Raw genomic sequence first — 19,708 nt, 5'->3', positions numbered from 1 at the left:
GGCTAGGAATTGTGGGACTGATCCGGTGAAACGACAACAAACGGACTTTTCGCTGCTACTCGGTGATGCTTAGTGTTTTATTTCCACATTTATAGACTCGTCCTCCCCGCACCTCCCAGGAGGAGAAGAGGAGACATGGAGAACGTGCACCTAGCTCTGGAGGAGGAGGACCTTTACTCCGGATACAACGACTACAATCCCACGTTTGACTCCGAGGTAAGTTAGCAGCTATGCTACACGATGGAGCCCAACTACTATTAATGTTAAATAACTAGATAGAAAGATAGATAGATAGATTACTTTATTCATCCCCGAAGGGAAATTAAGTCGTCATAGCAGCCGGTATATTTGAATACAATAAAATAAAGAGAAACAAGAGAATAAAATAAAAAATATTGAGGAAGAAAGAATAAAAACAGAAACACAAGATAAATAGGTAGATAAGGAGCAGTGGCAAGATGATGGTAGTAGTACTGATGATATGATGGTAATGTTATTGTTAGACAGTATATAAAAATAGTACAGTATATATAGTATATAATATAGCATAATATATATTTATATATGATAGTAATTATACCAATATAATAGCAGTATATAGTAATAATGGCAGCAGCAACAGTATATATAATAATAATAGTAAATATAATAATAATATTAACATATACATATGTATAAATATGTGTATATAGACTTATATATACAAAGAATGAGAGATAGTATGATATAATATGATATGATATATAGTAGAGGTATAAATATAAGTATTTGGCTATACAATAGATAATATAATATACTATGAAGAATATGTAGACAGAGTTTGCAAAAGACAATATTATTGTATAAAATGATATATAATATCAATATGGTTTATATGAACACATATCACATATGATGTGAAGTAAGTGTATATGGAGCGGAGTGTTGTACAGGTACACAGTGCAAAGAGAAATACTATTAATGTTGAATAACTAGAAACTACGCGGAAGTATTTGACATGACGTTTTACTTTTAAAGTTCTTTCACTGCATTGGTCGTTTATTGTGTGTGTTTGAAGAATACAGATTTGTTGTTATTAGCTAATTCCTACTGACTTTAAAGGAGTTGGAGAATGATGCAGGCTTCCAGCAAGCAGTGAGGACCAGTCATGGAAGAAGACCCCCGGTAAGTGCAGTCCTCTTCTGCCTGTCTGTGTTTGTAATGAACTCGTTTTAGTTTCAGGGGCTTTTCCATTTAAACACTGACCAGTGGTTTTCATGGAGCCAAAAGCCTGGACCTGATTCGGCAAAACTGAATGTTGAGGTCCTGGTTCAGTGTTAAATGTGATTTGTGGCTCGGTTAAGGTTAGAGTGAAGATGGGTTCGGGATGGATTGGTCATGGTTTAGTAGTTTAAGGTTTGGTTACCCTGTCCAGTTGGTTATTTTATTGAAACCAACAGATAAAACACTTGGGTCAAAACAATATAAAAAAATATTGAATAAAGATCATTCTTTCAGCGATAGACTGATTCACCCCAAGTGTCTGAAGGAGAGGTATCACAGGTCGCTCCTTCCTGCTGCAGAAAGGCTTTACAAACAACTACACACACACAAATACACACACACACACACACACATTATGGACTTTAACTCTGAATTAACTCTTTTAACTGTTCAATATTCATTCTGTCTGTGCAACACAATGGTTCATGTGCAATCCAGTCGCTGAACATATACTGAAACTGCACATATGTTCTTGTTTTTGTTCTGTTCATATTTGAATATATATATTTTTGATTTTCTTAGACCCTGAGTATTATCCTTACACTTACATATTGCATGTTACTTAAGTGTTACAATTGCAGTCTTTGTGCATACTCATGTAAAAATACCCCGTCTTTGATTTGCCAGATGACTGCCAAATTTCCTGGCACCGCCATTGGAGCTCGGCCTTTAGCGACTTCATTTGGAGTAAGTACAGCCAGATACAGTGAAATTTAACAATGTTTTTGTCTCATATTTGCACAATAAATGATGTTGTCAAGTAAACAGGGCTCAATTATTTTGTTTCTTTAAGTCTCGGATCCCTATGACATCTTCAATGGGCAGACCTGTGACTGGAGCTGTGCAGGTGAGAGGGATTTAGTGCTTCTAAACTCCTATATTCTTACATTTTTATGAATAATTACGTATACTTTTGCAAAGTTTTTGGGAAAATACCACATATTTAATCGAAGCTCATCAACCATCTCATATAACGTGACAGGACGGAGCCGCTCGACCAATGACTGCTGTAAGAGCCGCAGGTTACACCTCCTCCATGACTCGTGGTGAGTGAGATTCTTTTGCTCAGTGTAGTTAGCTGGAGTGTCATTTATTTATTTATACCACTATTTGGAAACCTAAGGATTTTTCCTCTGGGTTAATATCAATTATCTACTAAATGATCTACGAAAACAAACTGTAGCTCTAGTAATTTTTTTTGTTTATGTTTTTTTAGGCTCAGCTTTTGACCCTCTGGGACAGTCCAAAGGTCCCGCCCCTTCACTAGAAGCCAAGAATGAGGATACGTGAGTTGAACTTTTCAACATTTCTTTGAAAAATATAACTGCATCATCCAAACTCTGCATTTTCCCATTAGCAGTGTGCAATGGAGATACTTTTGTCAAAGTGTTTAATGTGTTGTATAGAATCTTGAAAAAAACGACAAACAATCAATCTAAGATACCATTTTAGATTGAAACTACAACTACTACATTTGTATGGTTATAAGGCTTCATGCTTTCAAGCTACATTATCCATCATTGCATTTCTGTGCCTGTGATCTTTTAGGCCTGAGGAGAAGATCAAGATCCTGGAGAAGAAAGTGAACGACTTGATAGAAGAGAGCTGCATGGCACAGAGCATTGGAGCCTTACAACTGGTCAGACTCTATTAAACAATAATGTAGTGTTAAATAATATTGGCAGTTTGGATTTGGATGAGGCAGTGAATAGTGACAGGTGTCAACTCCAGCCGACAGGTCTGAGTATCGGGTGGGAGACAATCGTCAGAGGCCGTTCTATCAAACTCAGGACTGTTATAAAGCTTTCAGTTAATAGACCTAAAAAGGTGGATGAGCAAAACCCCTAAAGTCTGAGTTTGTAATCGTTTATAGTTGAAACACTTTCTCAAAGTTATTTGTCAGCGTCAGCAGATGAACAGTACTTATCAGCCAAGTACAAAATTTACTGGCAAGGTATTTTTCATCTTGGACACAGATGTCGGCATCACTTCTTACGTATGTTTGAGTTTTTATGTGTGCATGTTTCTCCGTGGACTGACTGTGTGTGTGTGTGTGTGTGTGTTTGTGTGTGTGATTGTGTGTGTGCGTGTGTGTGTGATGTGAATCTTCAGTCTCTTGAAAAAGGCAAGGAGGCAGGGAGGAAGGAGAGAGCACTGGTGAGACAGAGGGAACAGACTGGAAATGCTGAACACATCAATCTAGACCTCACCTACTCGGTAAGTATGTCTGTTGTATGTCACCGGTTGTTCTAATGTCTGGAAATAAAAAGCTGGAGCATTTAATTCCTTTAACCTAATATTATATGGGTAACAATTTAAGGAGCATCTTTAACCCACTTATACTTATATCTTTCATATAAGAATTAGGTCTTATATTAACATTGTTGAAACCTGCAGAAACCCTGAGCCGTGTGTGTTTGAAATTATTTGACTGCAAAATATTTATAACTTCTGTCATTACCAGGTTTTGCTCAACCTCGCCAACCAGTATGAGAACAATGAAATGTACCCCGAGGCCCTAAACAGCTACCAGGTCATTGTGAAGAACAAGATGTTCAATAATGCAGGTAAGCAGACTCGTCACCTTCACACGGGTGACAGATGTGTTTTAAACTACGGCTGCTCTCGTGAATGCCCCAAAGCAGACATGCCAGAATTTCTTATGTTTTTTAATATGCCACTAAAACCACAGAGGATGTTCCTTACTATTCTGGTTTGACTCGTCTGTTAGCAACATCCGTCAAATCTGAAATAGTTCAATAAAAAGTGCACAGCAACATCTTGCTGTCTAACATGTTTTATGCACATGGATAGGACTAAGAAAAACACAGAAAGGGGAAAAGATTGGTAACTAACAAATGTCTATTATTAGGTTAGGGAACAAATATACAAACCACTGTAACGTTTAGTGTTTTATGATAAATGTGAACATGACTCAAACTTGTGTGTGCACTATCAATGTTTGAAATAACCCTAGACACTCTGGTACATGCTGCTTTTTACATTAGTTGTGCTAGTTTTCCCTCACACGACATCTATGCTTTTCCTCCAGGCCGACTAAAGGTCAACATGGCCAACATCTACTTCAAACAGAAAAACTACCCCAAAGCCATCAAGTTCTACCGAATGGCGCTGGATCAGATCTCCAACGCTCACAAAGAAATGAGGATCAAGATCATGCAGAACATCGGCGTGGTCTTTGTTCGCATGGGTCAGTACTCGGATGCCATCACATCTTTCGAACACATCATGAGCGAGAGCCCCAACATTAAGACGGGCTTCAACCTCATCCTGTGCTACTACGCCATCGGTGACAAGGAGAGGATGAAGAAGGCCTTTCAGAAGCTCATTTCAGTCCCTCTGGGCATCGATGATGAAGACAAATACATCGCATCTAATGTGCGTAACAGTAAGATACTGTATGTATACTTAAAACAAATGGAAATGTATTAAGTCCTCTCATAATGAATTGGAATTGTCCCTAAGCCCTTCCAACATAGTTGCTATGTGACTAAAAATGCAGAATGTAGGGATTGACCAGGAATAACAATATGTTTAATTCAAAATTACTATTCTTCTTTTGTTGGTCACTACAGACCATATAGAGAATATATTTACTTAAAGTCAAGTGTTTGATCATTGAACATGTTGCTCAACGTCTGAAATCAAATCTTTGCCTGTTGACTTTTTCAGGATGACACCAGTTCCAATATGGTCACCGAGGCCATTAAGAATGACAAGCTTCACCAGATGGAGAGAGATTTGTAAGAAATATATACACAACAACATTTCTCTTCTATAATAATTGTCTTGGATTTATCAAACAACTGACATAAAAATACTGACTCTTTGTCTTCCTGAGCAAACATACAAGTATTGTTACATAATATACTGTCAATTTAATGTGTTTTTGTACCTTTGGCTTCCTGAATTCCGTTTATTTACTCTTGCCTTAAATAGAAAAGTCCTGGCTGAGAAATACATCATGACTGCAGCCAAACTCATCGCTCCGACTATTGAGACCTCCTTTGCCACTGGATTTGACTGGTTGGTTATGGCTTTTTCTTACAGTGTTTATACTAGAGGGCATACATTGTAATTTGACTCAAGCTCATAGACATCGCTTTAAAATATTAAAAAAATTGTGGTTTGGTGATATGTAAGTGGGATAAGAGCTAGGTGACAACATTAACAGGAATTATCTCCATGAATTAGTGTTCATTAAACCAGGCTTTAAATTGGCATTTCCACACAGTTTGCAAATGTGAATACAAATAACTACAGGTCTATAGTTTTAAGATTTATTGTGCATATGTTTGAACCACCAGAAGGAAAAGAACGGAACAGAGCAGTTTTTAAGATGAATCTTCAAATCTCAGAGCAAAGTCTGAAAACAGCAGATTTGCCTCTCGCTCAGGTGCTACTGAGAATGAGGCGCCAGCAAACGTGTTCAATATTTTTGTTTGGGGAGTTTTCAGCAGCTGATCGCTGCTGCTGCAGTAAATGTGTATGAGGGAGGTGATGAACTGTTAAAAGAGGAGAGGAGCAAGCTTCATAACTGCTTAGGAGGATTTTATTCTTATGACACGTCTTTGGTAGGAATTGAGAAAAAGCTGGTTGTTCCCCTGCCTGTGTATCTCATAGAAGAGATAAACTTAATCAGCCATATTGTTTGCAAACAAAATAAAAATGCATCTTGGAGAGCACTGTTTATGCACCTCACTTATAGGTCAGATTAAGATAAATAGCCATTGTAACACTGGCTGGTGAAGGAGACTTCTCAAAAGCGTTTTGATCATATTGAAAAGTTCAGATCTGAGTAATTCACTCAAATCAAAAACAGGCAAGGAACAGGCCAACGTCTGATCTCATACTCGAGAAGGAACCAAGAGCATGTGGTGAACAACAATGACAATCTGGCACTGTGGAATGTGCAAGACAGAGAATATAAGGGGTTTACTGGCAGAACCACAGGGGCAGGCTAATCGGGTGCAGGTGAGTGACAGTAAAGTGACCAGGAACTGAAACGACAGGAAATGTTAGTGAGCAGACAAAATAAAACAGGAAATGTGCACGTGAAAAAACTAACAAATTTTATTTGTTATTTGCAGCAAGCATCAAATGATCTGACAGGACATATAAAGTGTGTTTTCAGGTGTGTGGACATGGTGAAAAGTTCTCAGTACGTCGAGCTAGCCAACGATCTTGAGATCAACAAAGCCATCACCTATCTCAGACAGAAAGACTTCAACCAGGTGAGTTTGATTATTCTCAGCAGCATAAAGGGCAATACCACTCAATTTTGGCATCTCCCATCTTAGTTGTGGTGAGAGGAAGATGAACTACGAACTTCACCCACCATGACACACTATTTTAACTCCAAATGGAGTTGTAGGACTGAATAGATCATGTACAAAGTGGCTGTCTTATAAGGTTAAATCAAGTTAGATCTTGTCTATTTGCCATTTGTGTATTAAATGATATATTTGAGAACATGCTGATTTTATAACAGAATTACCAAATGTAATGCAGTTACAGGGAGTGAGTTTTTAAACAAAATATTTGCTGTATCTATGTTTTTTATTCTCACTGTTGCTGAGATACTTTTAAAGTTACTGTCTCTCTCAGAGTAGCGGTTACATCTATACATTCATTCATTGAGTGGTATTTCCCTGTGAGCATATTTGCCATGTTGATTGTCTGGTCTTTGTTGTCCTTTCACAGTAAATTTAATTTTTTCCATCTTATTATTATTTATTTTTTTACAACATTGTGGTTCTGAGCAGTTATTGGTCAGCTCTGTTTGTGTGTATGACAGTTTTCTGCTGCTGAGGCTGTTTCTGCAGCATCAGACCCTAAATTCCCGCTGCTCACTACCTCCATTCTCTCTTGCTTTTGTCTTGTTTCCTTCCCATCTGCATGCCTAAGGTTGAGGTATGTGTGCCTTCTGTTTCCATGTTTGATTGTGTTTTTTTTTTTTGTTGACATGCCACTACCAAAGCATGCCTTCTAGAAATAACAGCACTGCCAAGAGACGTTGAAGAAGCAGCCATTGCTTTAAAACCCGACAGATCAGTGAAGAGAATATGGGGTCCGAAAGGAAATTCTAACCAAAAATAAACCAGTGAGCTCTCATGTATCTGCAGCTGTGCCTCTGAAGCTGTTAATATAAGAGATGACACCGAGCAGCTCCAATATCTCCACTCACAGTATTATAACTAGAGTAGAGTCAACTATCATGTATCCCAGACTTTACACCCTCTGCATGTGTGTGGTGCTTTTGGGCTTGTCGAGCTACAGCGATGGTGGTAGTGGTAGTTGTGTTGTAAGCTGCAGCATCAGTGCAGCTTTAGCTTCTGTTTACACTCTAATACTGGTGGACTCTCTCCCTAGTAAGTTTACATTGGCTCAACTAAAATGTGAATGGAAGAAATGATGATCGCTACATATGTCAAAATCCGCTGCACAATTTCAGTGGGTGTATTTTTTAAATAATAATAAATATATAATAAATATATTTAATATCAAAATTGAATTCCTAAAGTAATATTGTTTGAATTGACTTTTGCCAAAAATCATTCATACAATGTTCAACTAGTTTTCCAGGGAAGATATCATTTATTTATCATTTTATTAAATAAAGTGTTAACCACATTAGTTTGAATGTGTGTTCCATACTGGGGAGTAGTACAGTATTATAGTGATAAACTAGAGAAAGGCCAGTTTCAAATGTGTATTAATTACTTTTTTAAATATTTTATCAGGCAGTTGAAACCCTGAAAACGTTTGAGAAGAAGGACAGCAGAGTGAAGAGCGCTGCAGCCACCAACCTTTCTTTCCTGCACTTCCTGGTAAGACTCTTCGATGTTTTTAATTTTAAACTGGACCATCCAGCTGTAAATATGGTTGAGTGGCAGCCTCTATTCTCAGTCCCAAGTTGTTACCAGTTGATCCTTCCGTCTGACCTTTAACCTCCAACAGGAGAAGGAATATGAGCAGGCTGAGCGCTACGCTGACCTCGCCATGAACGCCGACCGCTACAATCCAGCAGCACTAATCAACAAGGGCAACACCCTGTTCGTCAAACAGGACTATGAGAAGGCTGCAGAGTTCTACAAAGAAGCGCTGAGGAATGACTCCTCCTGCACCGAGGCCCTCTACAACCTGGGTAACACCTGCTTTCATCACATAGGGGCTCATTCATTCTTGACCACCATGGACACCAAAGACTATTCATTTGAAAGTCGAAGGACGTTTATAAAGGGTTGTTAAACCTAAATTGTGAACATGATACTGACATTTCATCGGCCTTTAAGTTGATGTTTTGTACTTGTTTGCAAACAGAGGTTTATTTACACATCCAGCAGCTCTGAGCAACACATTTGGATTTGTGTAGGCCACCTGACGGACTTAATATTTGCTCATTTTAACTTAATTTTTGGTCTCCACTAATTCAGTATTACATCTGTGAGTAAACCAAAACATTGAAGTTGTTGCCCACATGGTTAAAGAATGAGTTGAACATTTCTACAAAGAGCTGCATATTCAGCTGATAATTATGTTAGTGCATCACAGTGACGTCTTTCACATCGACACGTTATTTCCAAACTTTTTTTTAAGATCCATTTATTATAAAAGTATTAGTTATAGCTGCTTTAAATTGTCTATAGTCACCGTAGACTTAAAGTTAATGGTATTCGTCCCCTTCCACTTGTACCAGGTCTATCCTATAAAAAACTGAATCGACTGGAGGAGGCTCTGGACTGCTTCCTGAAGCTCCATGCCATTCTGAGGAACAGTGCCCAGGTCATGTACCAGCTGTCTCATCTGTATCCTACTGATAACAAGAGATTGGGAATGTGCTTGTCTCTGTGTTATAAAGTGTAACAGCTTCAGACAGTTGAACCTCAGAGGTAGTTTTTTCCAACTCAATCCCCATATCAGCATCTCTTGGTCCTTGACTCACTGGGTCTCAGCTATGAGCTTCTGGAGGATTCCCAACAGGCCATCGAGTGGTTGATGCAGGTCATCAGTGTAACTCCCACAGACCCACAGGCACTGGCCAAGCTGGGGGAGCTGCACGATGGCGATGGGGACAAGTCCCAGGCCTTCCAGTACTACTATGAGGTACGAGAATTATAACTGAATGTTTCTCTGGACTTATTGATGAACACACGTTTATGTGAGTGCTCTGATGTTGTTGGATTGTGTTGCTATCAAGTCTTTCAGATACTTCCCCTCCAACATCGATGTGATTGAGTGGCTCGGGGCGTATTACATCGAGACTCAGTTTTGTGAAAAAGCCATTCAGTACTTTGAAAGAGCCACACTCATTCAGTAAGTAACAGAAGTGACTTTACTTTAGAAGATAATACAAACCAAATAGCTCTTTGTAAAAGTGATTATTCAAACATTTGAGAGTATTTTTTGTTGATTAGTCTCAGGAATCCCTCTAAGTCAACCTTGTTTTAATTGTTCTGTTAAATTCAAATCAACCCAAAAGCTTCTCATCTGGAAGTAGTTGTTTTCATTTGAGCAAAAAGAACAGATTATTTGATTCTATTTGCCTCCCAGCTGAATTCAGAATTGACTTTTTAAAATCCCCTTTATTTAATAGAACCTTTTCAGTGCAGGATTGTGTAATTCTGTTGTGTTTTCACAGACCAACACAGGTGAAGTGGCAGCTCATGGTGGCAAGCTGCTACAGACGAAGTGGTAAGGATAATATTTTATGAAACTGAATATTCTCTACCAGTTATACCGAAAACCTGATCATAAGCCTGTCCTCCCTGAGTGCTAGCTGAGAACTACAATGAATTTAGCTCTTCTTCTTTTTTTCCTTTACAGGAAACTACCAGAAAGCTCTGGAAACATATAAAGACATCCACCACAAGTTTCCAGAAAATGTGGAATGTAATTCATCTCATTTGTTTCACACTTTTCGTCTGAGCCCTGGAAAACTAAACATTACATAATCCACCGATCAGAGCGTGAAGAAAATATAAACCTCTTCTGTATGTCTGTGTTCAGGTCTGCGTTTCCTGGTGAGGCTGTGCACGGACATGGGACTGAATGAAGTTCAAGAATACGCCACCAAGCTGAAGAAGGTGGAGAAGATGAAGGAGATGAGAGAACAGGTACATCTCTTCTGGCTTATCCTGCAAAGAAGCAAATTTTCTGCCCATTTTTATCACCACCTGAGGTTGTTAAATAGATATTCACCTTGTCCATAGTCTATAAAAACTCGTACAGTTGTGTTTCTTGGGAAAATATATCACAAAGGAAGCTATGCATTTTACATTTGAATTAAACCGAAGAAGTTAAAAGGAACCTCTGTAACTGACATCACTGTGGAGATGAAAAGAACTGCAGAAATGCACTGACAAAACTTTATCACAAAAGATTCAGAGAACAGCCCTATAGTGTTTAATCAACAGTAGATTTGTTGCTTTTGAGAAAAACCTCAACATTGAAACCTAATGAACGGAAAAAGAGATTAAAAATATTCTTGATTACAATTTAAGCGTCCAGATACCTCAAAATATAAAACTCATGAATTATCAGATGGGTAACTTGACGTCATTTAGATTTACTCATTCAAACTAACCTTATATAATCAGCCGTGCGTTGAATTACATTGTACATCTGTATTTTAACATAATGCAGCTTCATAAATGACCAGCTTGTTCTGCAGTTCAACAGACGTGTTAGTCTTTCCCTCTTGTCTTGGCATCCTGTCGCCTTTTCTGGACAAGATCACGCTGATTGAAGACATACACTTGTCCTTTTGCCATGCAGTTACCACAGCTTCAGAAATGCACAAAAGGCAGTTTTTTTTTCTCCTGTTGATTTTTCCTCAAATCAGGGTTGAGAGGAGGGCAGCCACTTCACAGCTGTTTAACACCTGGCTGACACGAACGCTGGGTCATTAGCTGTTGTGATAGAGAAATCACAACAGTCCCTCTTAATTCATCAAGTTGCACCAAATTGCACACATTACAGATGTCAGTCTCATTTAAGATCAATAAATTATTCCCTGAGAAATTGGTAAAAATCTTTGAAAATGTCCTCACAATGTCTAGTGAGTTTTTTTTTTTACTGGATCTGCCCTAAGAAAGACAAAAACAAACAAAGCAACAGACGGGGGTGAAGACATAACATCCTGGGTGGAGGAAACTATTGTCAGATGTTTACGGTCTGATGCTACTTGCTGTTGTTTGTGATGTTCTACGTTATTATTATTTAGGATTTTCACTCCATTCAGCTCAAAGCTATACAAAAACTCACCCCCAAAACAGCCCCAAATTTCAACTAATTTCAATCATTTCAGCATTGCATCCTTATCTTGAAGGAAGGTTTAACTAAAATCTGTGGTGGCTGTAAGATTTATAACTCGACAACAAAAATAGATGACAGTGCTGTGATCCACAAAACAGGAGTAGCTCTGGGGTCAGATGAGTTTGGAAGAAGACAGAATAACAGAACCTTGTGCCGTGGTCCTGTGGAGATTTTCATCAGGGCCAGGAACAGATGAGAAGGACGATTTTGTCAAATCAAAACCAGCTGCTCTTAAATCAGCCCCGAGACGCTGCTGGATCCGAGTAACGTTTCTGCCGAGAGACAGACGGAGCCAGAGGGCTGACTCAATATTCCCAGACATCTCCAAACTGAGTGACAGCGAAAAAACAACCGATCCTGCTAATGGGACTGCATAGTTTATGAAATGATGAATGAGAGAATGATTTGAAGAAAGATATGAGGAATATTAAATCACAGTTCTCATGCTAAGTGTGTTCTTTTTTTCATGGTATTCCTCCTGTCACATTTTGTTTTGTCTCCAACTTTACTTATAACTAATCATTGCTGTGGATCGACTCCACCATCTAGGTTATTCCGCACAAACTGGAAATTTAAGACTTGATTATATGACATTTATATTAACCTCTTAATACTTAGTCGTCAATTTCCATAATGTTTTTATGTGAATGTTTATACTTAGAATTTTTGTTTTAAATAAATAGTTTTCATGCCAATAGAAATTACTAAATCTATGAGAAACAAAAGTAGAGACAAATAAAGAGAGGGGCAAACAGCCACATAGGCTGAGCAATGGGTAAAAATGTGACATCAGAAAAGTGCACATGATTTAAAAACTAATAAAAGCAAAGACTCATTGTTATTTCTCTCCTCCTGCAGAGAGTGAAGTCGGGCAGAGAGGGAAGCGCCCGAGGTCGGAGAGAAGGACGAGAGGGCAGCGGTGGGAGTGCAGGTAAGTCCGTCACCATAAGATTTATAAGATTCATACTGTGGCTTCAGGTAGAAACATATCCTCCAATATTCTGATCACTGGTTTCCACATTATTTATGGGTTGTAGACCTGGGACAGTACTCATCTATACATGAGATAACTATGTGAGAAGTCAGACATCTGTAGTAACCTTGAACATTCACCATTTAACCATGAGTGTATATATTTATAGTATAGGTAGAGCGCTGTTCTGAACGCCAGTATTCAGTGCACTACAGTTTTAAATACAATAAAATATATTTGGAAAGTCTGTATTGTCACTGTCTTATAGAAACCACGAGCATGCAATTTGAGATGCTACTTCTGAAACCGATCTTACAAATGTATACAAAAACAGTTTAAAATCCAATTAAAGACATAACCAATAAATACAAAAATTGTAAATACTTTAAAATAGAGGAAAAACAAACAATGTATTGATTTAAATTATAATTAAACCAAATTTAGGCTTTTCTTTTATTCTAGAAAAGTCCTCAACGTAAGGTATTGAAAACGTATTGTTTTGGCATCTGTACTGAGGGTAGGTATGAAATCAGCTATCGTATTGAAACACGCTTCAGTCAAAAGGAATAAGTTTAAGGTTCTTTATTTATTTAGGGTGATGTTAATTTGAATTAGAGCTTCTCTGCCTTGTCCGTGTTTTTAAGAACATATATTTTATACGTCAACGCTTCTGTCTCTCTTCCATACGTCGCTCACACATGCTGCTCATCAATAGGCCCCTCCACATCTGTCCTCACCTCTCCTAAGAAGGCCAGAGTTATGGGTATACCTCTGTACATCACCCTGACCCCTATGTTTTAGATATATAGATAGATAGATATGTACTCTATTGATCCCAAATTGGGGAATTATCTTTTTACAGCAGCGTGACAAGGGTATTGCACATTGAGAGAGTAGCGATAAAACAGGAAGAATTAAGAATTAAAATAGCTCAAACATTTACATGCCTTCTCCCACTATCCAGAAATGTGGCAAAAATATCCCAGCTAAGAATTCAGCCATTTTGCACATTTGATGCCAGAGTCTGCGCAGTAACAATCAGGGGGTGTGGCTATGGTATTGAAATCCTGCAGATACGTTCGTTTGACCAATCTGGAGTCGGTCTCAGCTGTCAATCATGATGTCTCAGCCCATTTTTACAGCAATAGAAAACTAATTAAAACCAAACTTACTGGAAAATGAACACTTAGACATGCGTCAGTGTGATGTGTTCTTGTCCCATCTGCTAACATGAAGAAGGTGGGCTTTATGACCTGCACTGCAGGCAGCCACTAGAGGGCGATAGAGATGTCTTGGCTTCGCTTTCGGCAGGCTTTCATATCGTCCATCTTTGTATCCAGTCTGAGATCCGTAATGATGACAGCGATGTGATAGTTTAGACGTTTTAGGAGTCCTGACGACACAAAGGTCACAGCTGACACCTGAGAGGTCTAACACACTCACACACAGTTTTCACTCCCTCACTACAGATCCACAACAAACACAGACACACACTCTGGATTGGCTCTGACACTGGAACGCTGGCTCCTCTGCAACTTTTTAATGAAATCCAGACAAACTACAGGGCTGCCAAAAACCAGGCCCAGCTTTGCTCTGCTGTGCAGCTCCGTGTCTGTAGTGTCCTGTAATGTGGTGAAACATATATCTATAAATCAGACACCTGTTAATGTTCATGCCGCTCCATCCTGCCAACACTCCCATTATTCCCCAGTGTCGTTATAAATTAAGTTAGATTAGAAAACCTCAAACTCGTGGGTTTTTAATGCCTGACAGTTCTGCAGTGCCAGAGATGTAACTGGAACTGTTCCAACGAACTGTTCCTGGTGGTTTTTCAACACAACCTTATATGTTTAATTATCTCAAAATTGGTTACAACAAAAGTTGTTTAACTAAACCCCAAACTCTTCTCTTACCTTCTTACGCACATCAGAGGACGTCAAAGCAGGTGAGAGGGGGAACGTGTTGAGATATGAATTGAACTCTCATTGCACATGTCATACTTGTTTCCTTTTTCTGTGCTGTTTATTTCCTTTTCTCTATCCGTTTACATTTTTTCAGTCCATCTCTTTAATCTTTCTTTTTGTTTCTCTCTCTGGCTCTTCCGATCTCCATCTGTATTCTCACTGTGCTTCCTCTTTGCTGCGCAGTTGCCCAGGCTGAGTCTAAACAACTCAGTCCACTGTTGGACTCAGGGAAAGGTATGTGAGATTATTACTCAGAAACGATAAAGTGAAACCTGCTGGATTATAAATAGGCTCCTCTAGCCAATTGTTCACTAGAGATGAAGACAGCAGAGCTCAGTCATTTCATCCCAGTGATTTTCAAACATCTGAGATAAATCTTAAACTTACTAAACTGCTCAAGAGAGATACTGAGAATTATTATTCTATCTTGACTGGGTCTTTGAACATGAAGCCTGTAGTTGATTTAGTTAGAAATTGATCTTCACCTCTTTTCCCCTGCTGTGCAGAACAAATCTAACTTTGGTTGAGTATTTTTTTCGTAATCCTGCTAACTAACGATCGTAGACAAAAACAGAACCTTCTTGGCAGAAGTAATGCATTTAAAAAATAAAAGTAAATGGGGCTGAACTGCTTTCAAACCACATCAGGATTCTACAGTCGGTGGCTTCTGTGTTTAAGGTGTGCCAGCTTACAATAGAATAACATGTTAAGACTTCAAGACTTCTTTATTTGCCTTATCTAATGCATCAAAAATAAAATACAATCAAAAATAAAATACTGCTCCTCCTATACCTACAGTTTACACAAGTCAAAAAGAGAATTATACTAAGGGACAAACCTAAAAAACAGTAATATAATAAAAAAATAAACTGCATGTGCACAGTGGTACCAGGTAAGAAATCATCATCTGTTTACGGCTTAAAACAATCTCAGTTCCAAACAGACACTTTCAGTTTCCCGGAGGTAAACGCACAAGATAAGAAACCTGACTATAGAGTTATGGTCAAAACTCAAGAGGCGGGTTCAGAAATCTTCTGACAGGCAGCTGTGATGTCGGACTGCGGTCGGAGTTTGCACTAAATGCTCCCACAGAGGAGGAGGGAGAGAGGGAGAGAGGGATCGCACAAACCTCTTTCAGATTTCTGAGAAAATCTTGAGTGCACCTGAGAGTTTTCCCTATTTTCTGTCAAGTCTGGTGTGCGTGTGTGTGTGTTTTGTGTGTGTGCGTGTGTGTATCCTGGTTTTCTCACACATCCAAACCTGCGTCATTTCTAGATGTGAATCTGGGAAAAGCCACAGAGCAAGAGAAAGGTGTGTCACTTTTATTGTATTTTTCGGGATCATATTCTCACTGTTCAAATAAATACATTTCTTAACTCTAGGGTTGGACCCATGTTTGGTTTTTGAAGACTATGCTTGACCCATTCTTAGCTCACGTAATCTTTCAAGGGTTTTTCCGTATAATTTTGGGCAGGAAAGTGCGTTTGAAAAGCCAGAAAGTTGACTCAGTGATACTGATCAACACCCCTATCGAAGCCTCACAGAAATATGTTGGTTATTCTCACTGTAGATGCATTAAAAACACACTCATCTCAGCTTTATTCATGGAAACTATTACACAAGATTCCCTTTAGTTCTGGCTTTCAACCTGTCGTGTCATCCCTGTTTTCCGTGTCTCTCGGTTGTGCATCATAAAAAAATAGAAATGCATCTGAGACCGTACAGGGGAGAAGAAAAAAACATTTTCCAGCAGAGGTTTGAGTTTGCCAGCACTTTGCGAGGCCTCGTGTGAGATGTTCAAGAACGTGTGCGAAGGTGGAACATCGGGCCGCCTCCTTCTCTTTCCTGTTTTTCCGCTTTCTGCCATTGCACCCGTCTGTCTCCTTGGCTACCTGGCCGCCAGATGTGGGCTGCTGCTGCTGTCTGTAATCACGTCTGTCCTTCAGAATCACTGCAGCACTTTGTCAGTGTGTCATCCGAGCCAGGAACATAAACACATTCATTACATCTCCTGAAGAGTACCAGCTCTGTGTCTGGGAGGATTTGGACCCGAGCTGGTGCTGGCACTCAGCGTCTTGCTAAAGGGATTGAACCAGGTGCATTGTGGTGTTATCTACACATTGAATGAATGTTTTTGTCGATCAGTTGAGGGAAATCAGGAATATTATAGTAAAACAGTTATATAATATAAATTTGTTAAGATATAATTGTTGACTAGCACTTAAAATGTCTGCTTACCTCTACATTATAGTTTATAACATTTATCAATTGTCCTTACATATTGCTTATTAATGCTATATAATGGGAAACTTCGATAAAATAAACCATGAGAGAAGAGCCTCTGCCCTTTGGTGTCGATTGGGGCCAGTTGAGGTCGTTGGGGCATGTTTGCAGGAAGAACCCTGGGCACCTTCCACACCAAACTGGTGGAGATTCTGGGGTAGACCCAGAATTCACTGGTGGGATAAATATCCCATCTGGTCTGGGAACGCCTCGGAACTCCCAGGAGAAGGTGGGAAGCGTAGTTCGGGAGAGGGATGTCTGGAACACTCTGTTTAGTCTGCTGCAAACACGAGCTGACCTTGGATAAGTGATGGATGGATGGATGGAGGGAGGGAGGGAGGGAGGGAGGGAGGGAGGGAGGGAGGGAGGGAGGGAGGGATGGATGGATGGATGGATAGGTTTCTTGTGAAACTGATTGGTAGAATATTAAGTATGACAATAAGAAATTATCCATCTCCTACAATAAGCAAATCCCCTTCACCCATTCACTGCTTCCTCTGTAATGGACACTCGTTTACTTAGAAATGAGAAGTAAATTGATATTTTGACACTTTCTCATCATCCTCCAAATACAGTGGATACATACTCAAGAGTCAGACTCAAATAAAATGTCAGACATTAAATCTACTGTATGCAGCAAACAGGGAGAGATTTCAGACAGTTTGTGTTTGGAAAATCATTTAACCCGTGTCAACTTTTATTTATTTTAAGGTGTTAAAAAATAGTCAGCTTATAGGACAAGGAAGCAAATACACTTGTGAGCACACACACAAACACACACTCACTCACTTCATAACTTACAGTCTGTGTGAAATGAAATTCTCACATCTCCTTCATGTTGACTTTTCAGAAAGTCTCAGTTTCAGTTTCACCTCTGTTTGACTTCATCCCCGCAGGTTTTGAGATTGTTAAGGTTGTCATGGACGTTTCTTAATATCTGAAACACAGACATAAACACAGTCAGAGAACCTTTGAAAATATAGAAATGTTTGAAAGCACATATTGGTCGTACTGGGATCTGTTACTGGATGAATCCTGATTACTTAGTTTTCAGGATAAAAGTCTAAAAATGCTGTTAAGATTTGAGTGTATAGAAGGTCAAAAGCACATTTCTACACAATACATCTACATAAAGTGGTCTATGATTGGGGGATATTTAAACACCTTTAATCAGAATCAGAATCAGAAAGTATTTATTGCCAAGTAGGTTTACACCTACCTGGAATTTGCTTTGGTTATTGGTGCATACAATGAACATAGAAACATAAAAACACAATAAATACACCACACATAAGAAAAACAATAGTAATAATAAAAAACAATACATATTTACTCACTATTTACTTATTTTTTACTCACTTTTCTAATATTTATACAAGGTAGCATTTATTTAGACATAAACATATCTATATACAAATATATAAAAGATAAGAGCTATAAAAAGTGAAGTAAAAGTTGAAAAACCGTGTCAGACCAACTTCATCAGATTATTCAGGTGTATGTGTGTGTTTGTGTTTTGTGCAGACAGCAGCCACAGCAGCAACAGCACTAAGGGAGAGCGGCTGAGCGCCAGGATGAGGTCACTTCCTGCCTCCAACGAGCCCTACGAGGCCAACAGCCCAAAAGAACTGGGTGAGGAAAACATATTTTCTCTTAAGTCTTCACCTCTGAAATCCGTGAGCATTTATGTTCTTTGGCTTCCTGGATGATGTGGGAAAACACGTAGAAACTGAAGTGTTAGTACAAACACTAGCATTGACTGGTAACAGGAAATGGGGCCATAATGAGTAAATCTTCTGTTGCTGTCGTGTGTAGATGCGTCCTACGTGGATCCCCTGGGGCCTCAGATGGAGAGGCCGAAGACCGGGGCCAAGAAGCGAGTGGAGGATGACGACTTTGCGGATGAAGAGCTGGGAGACGACCTGCTGCCCGAGTAGCTGCAGAATCTATTTTACATTTTCAACTTTTACATGGGAAACACTTAACTTTTCACGGTTAGAGTCCAAATTAATGTTTACACTCAGCCGTGCGGAAGTCTGATGTCTTCACTTCTGTCACATTCGGAAAAGGTAAATATTTATACGTGTGTATTTAGCAGAGGAATACTTATACTTATAATGTATATAGACTTTTATACATGGACTGATTGCAAAATGTTCTTCAGGAAGCTGCTCAGTATTTTGCACAGCTTTGTTGTTGTTTTGTCCTCCAGCACAATGAAAGTGACATTTAGCAACAACAGTGACGCTTAACTTAAATTTTAACCTGTTTACATGAATTATGTTGAGATATTCTTGGACGTCTTGTTCCAGCCCAGGAGTAAATGTGTTGCGCAGCTCACTAAGCGTGGATTTGAACTTCTGCCAAAAAGCGATAAGGATGAAATGTTGCTTCTTTATCCTCATGTCACCTCTCTCCTTTTAAACCCAGTGCTGGAGCCAAACAATGACAGAGTTGACATATTTTTCTGACAGCGCTGTATGTTTCCATGTGTGACCCTGGGAACCTTCTGGAGAATCCATCAGCACAACACATTCACCAGACTTATGTAATAAATCCATTACAGGCCCCGTTGTAATTTGTACCAAAAAATGTTTATTTGTAGTATAGTATTTATATTTTCTTGTTTGTTCATTCATTTTTGCTACAAATAAGATTAAAAGAGACAATATTTATCTAACAATTAACCATGGGTGAGGTTTTTTTTAAAAAAGAATATAAATGTTTTTTGTTTCTCATCTTATCAACCACTCAAAGTGCATTACTGTCCAATTCACATCCACCTACGTATGTACACACATTCATACTTTTCTCTCACATGTTATTAACTCGCTGATGGCTCAGACATCAGGGGCGGTTAACAGGGTTCATACACATTTTGACCAAT

At 38.9% G+C, this 19,708-nt stretch overlaps 1 protein-coding gene across 1 annotated transcript; it reads left to right on the top strand.

The window, feature by feature from the left end:
* The first annotated feature begins 46 nt into the window (after positions 1–46).
* ift88 (intraflagellar transport 88 homolog) lies at positions 47–19,477 on the top strand. The gene is made up of 24 exons (XM_061088646.1): positions 47–216; positions 1,102–1,164; positions 1,891–1,950; positions 2,057–2,110; positions 2,246–2,309; positions 2,480–2,549; positions 2,812–2,902; positions 3,376–3,480; positions 3,728–3,830; positions 4,316–4,662; positions 4,957–5,027; positions 5,224–5,310; positions 6,419–6,518; positions 8,028–8,114; positions 8,245–8,431; positions 8,984–9,092; positions 9,240–9,390; positions 9,485–9,600; positions 9,926–9,978; positions 10,111–10,176; positions 10,294–10,400; positions 12,460–12,532; positions 18,346–18,453; positions 18,637–19,477. The coding sequence occupies exons 1-24, from the start codon at positions 136–138 to the stop codon at positions 18,756–18,758; spliced, it is 2,475 nt and encodes an 824-aa protein (XP_060944629.1). The 5' UTR covers positions 47–135; the 3' UTR covers positions 18,759–19,477.
* Positions 19,478–19,708: the final 231 nt, after the last annotated feature.

The sequence above is a fragment of the Limanda limanda genome, chromosome 16 (assembly GCF_963576545.1).
Source record: "Limanda limanda chromosome 16, fLimLim1.1, whole genome shotgun sequence".
NCBI lineage: Eukaryota > Metazoa > Chordata > Actinopteri > Pleuronectiformes > Pleuronectidae > Limanda > Limanda limanda.
This window is presented reverse-complemented; position numbering and strand designations above follow the sequence as displayed.

What these genes read in the sequence shown, in the direction of transcription:
- ift88 (XM_061088646.1), top strand. Translation starts at nt 136, where the DNA reads ATGGAGAACGTGCACCTAGCTCTGGAGGAGGAGGACCTTTACTCCGGA. An exon ending in CACCAGATGGAGAGAGATTT is followed by an intron (nt 5,028 to 5,223) that starts GTAAGAAATATA and finishes TGCCTTAAATAG; the next exon opens with AAAAGTCCTGGCTGAGAAAT. An exon ending in GACAGAAAGACTTCAACCAG is followed by an intron (nt 6,519 to 8,027) that starts GTGAGTTTGATT and finishes ATATTTTATCAG; the next exon opens with GCAGTTGAAACCCTGAAAAC.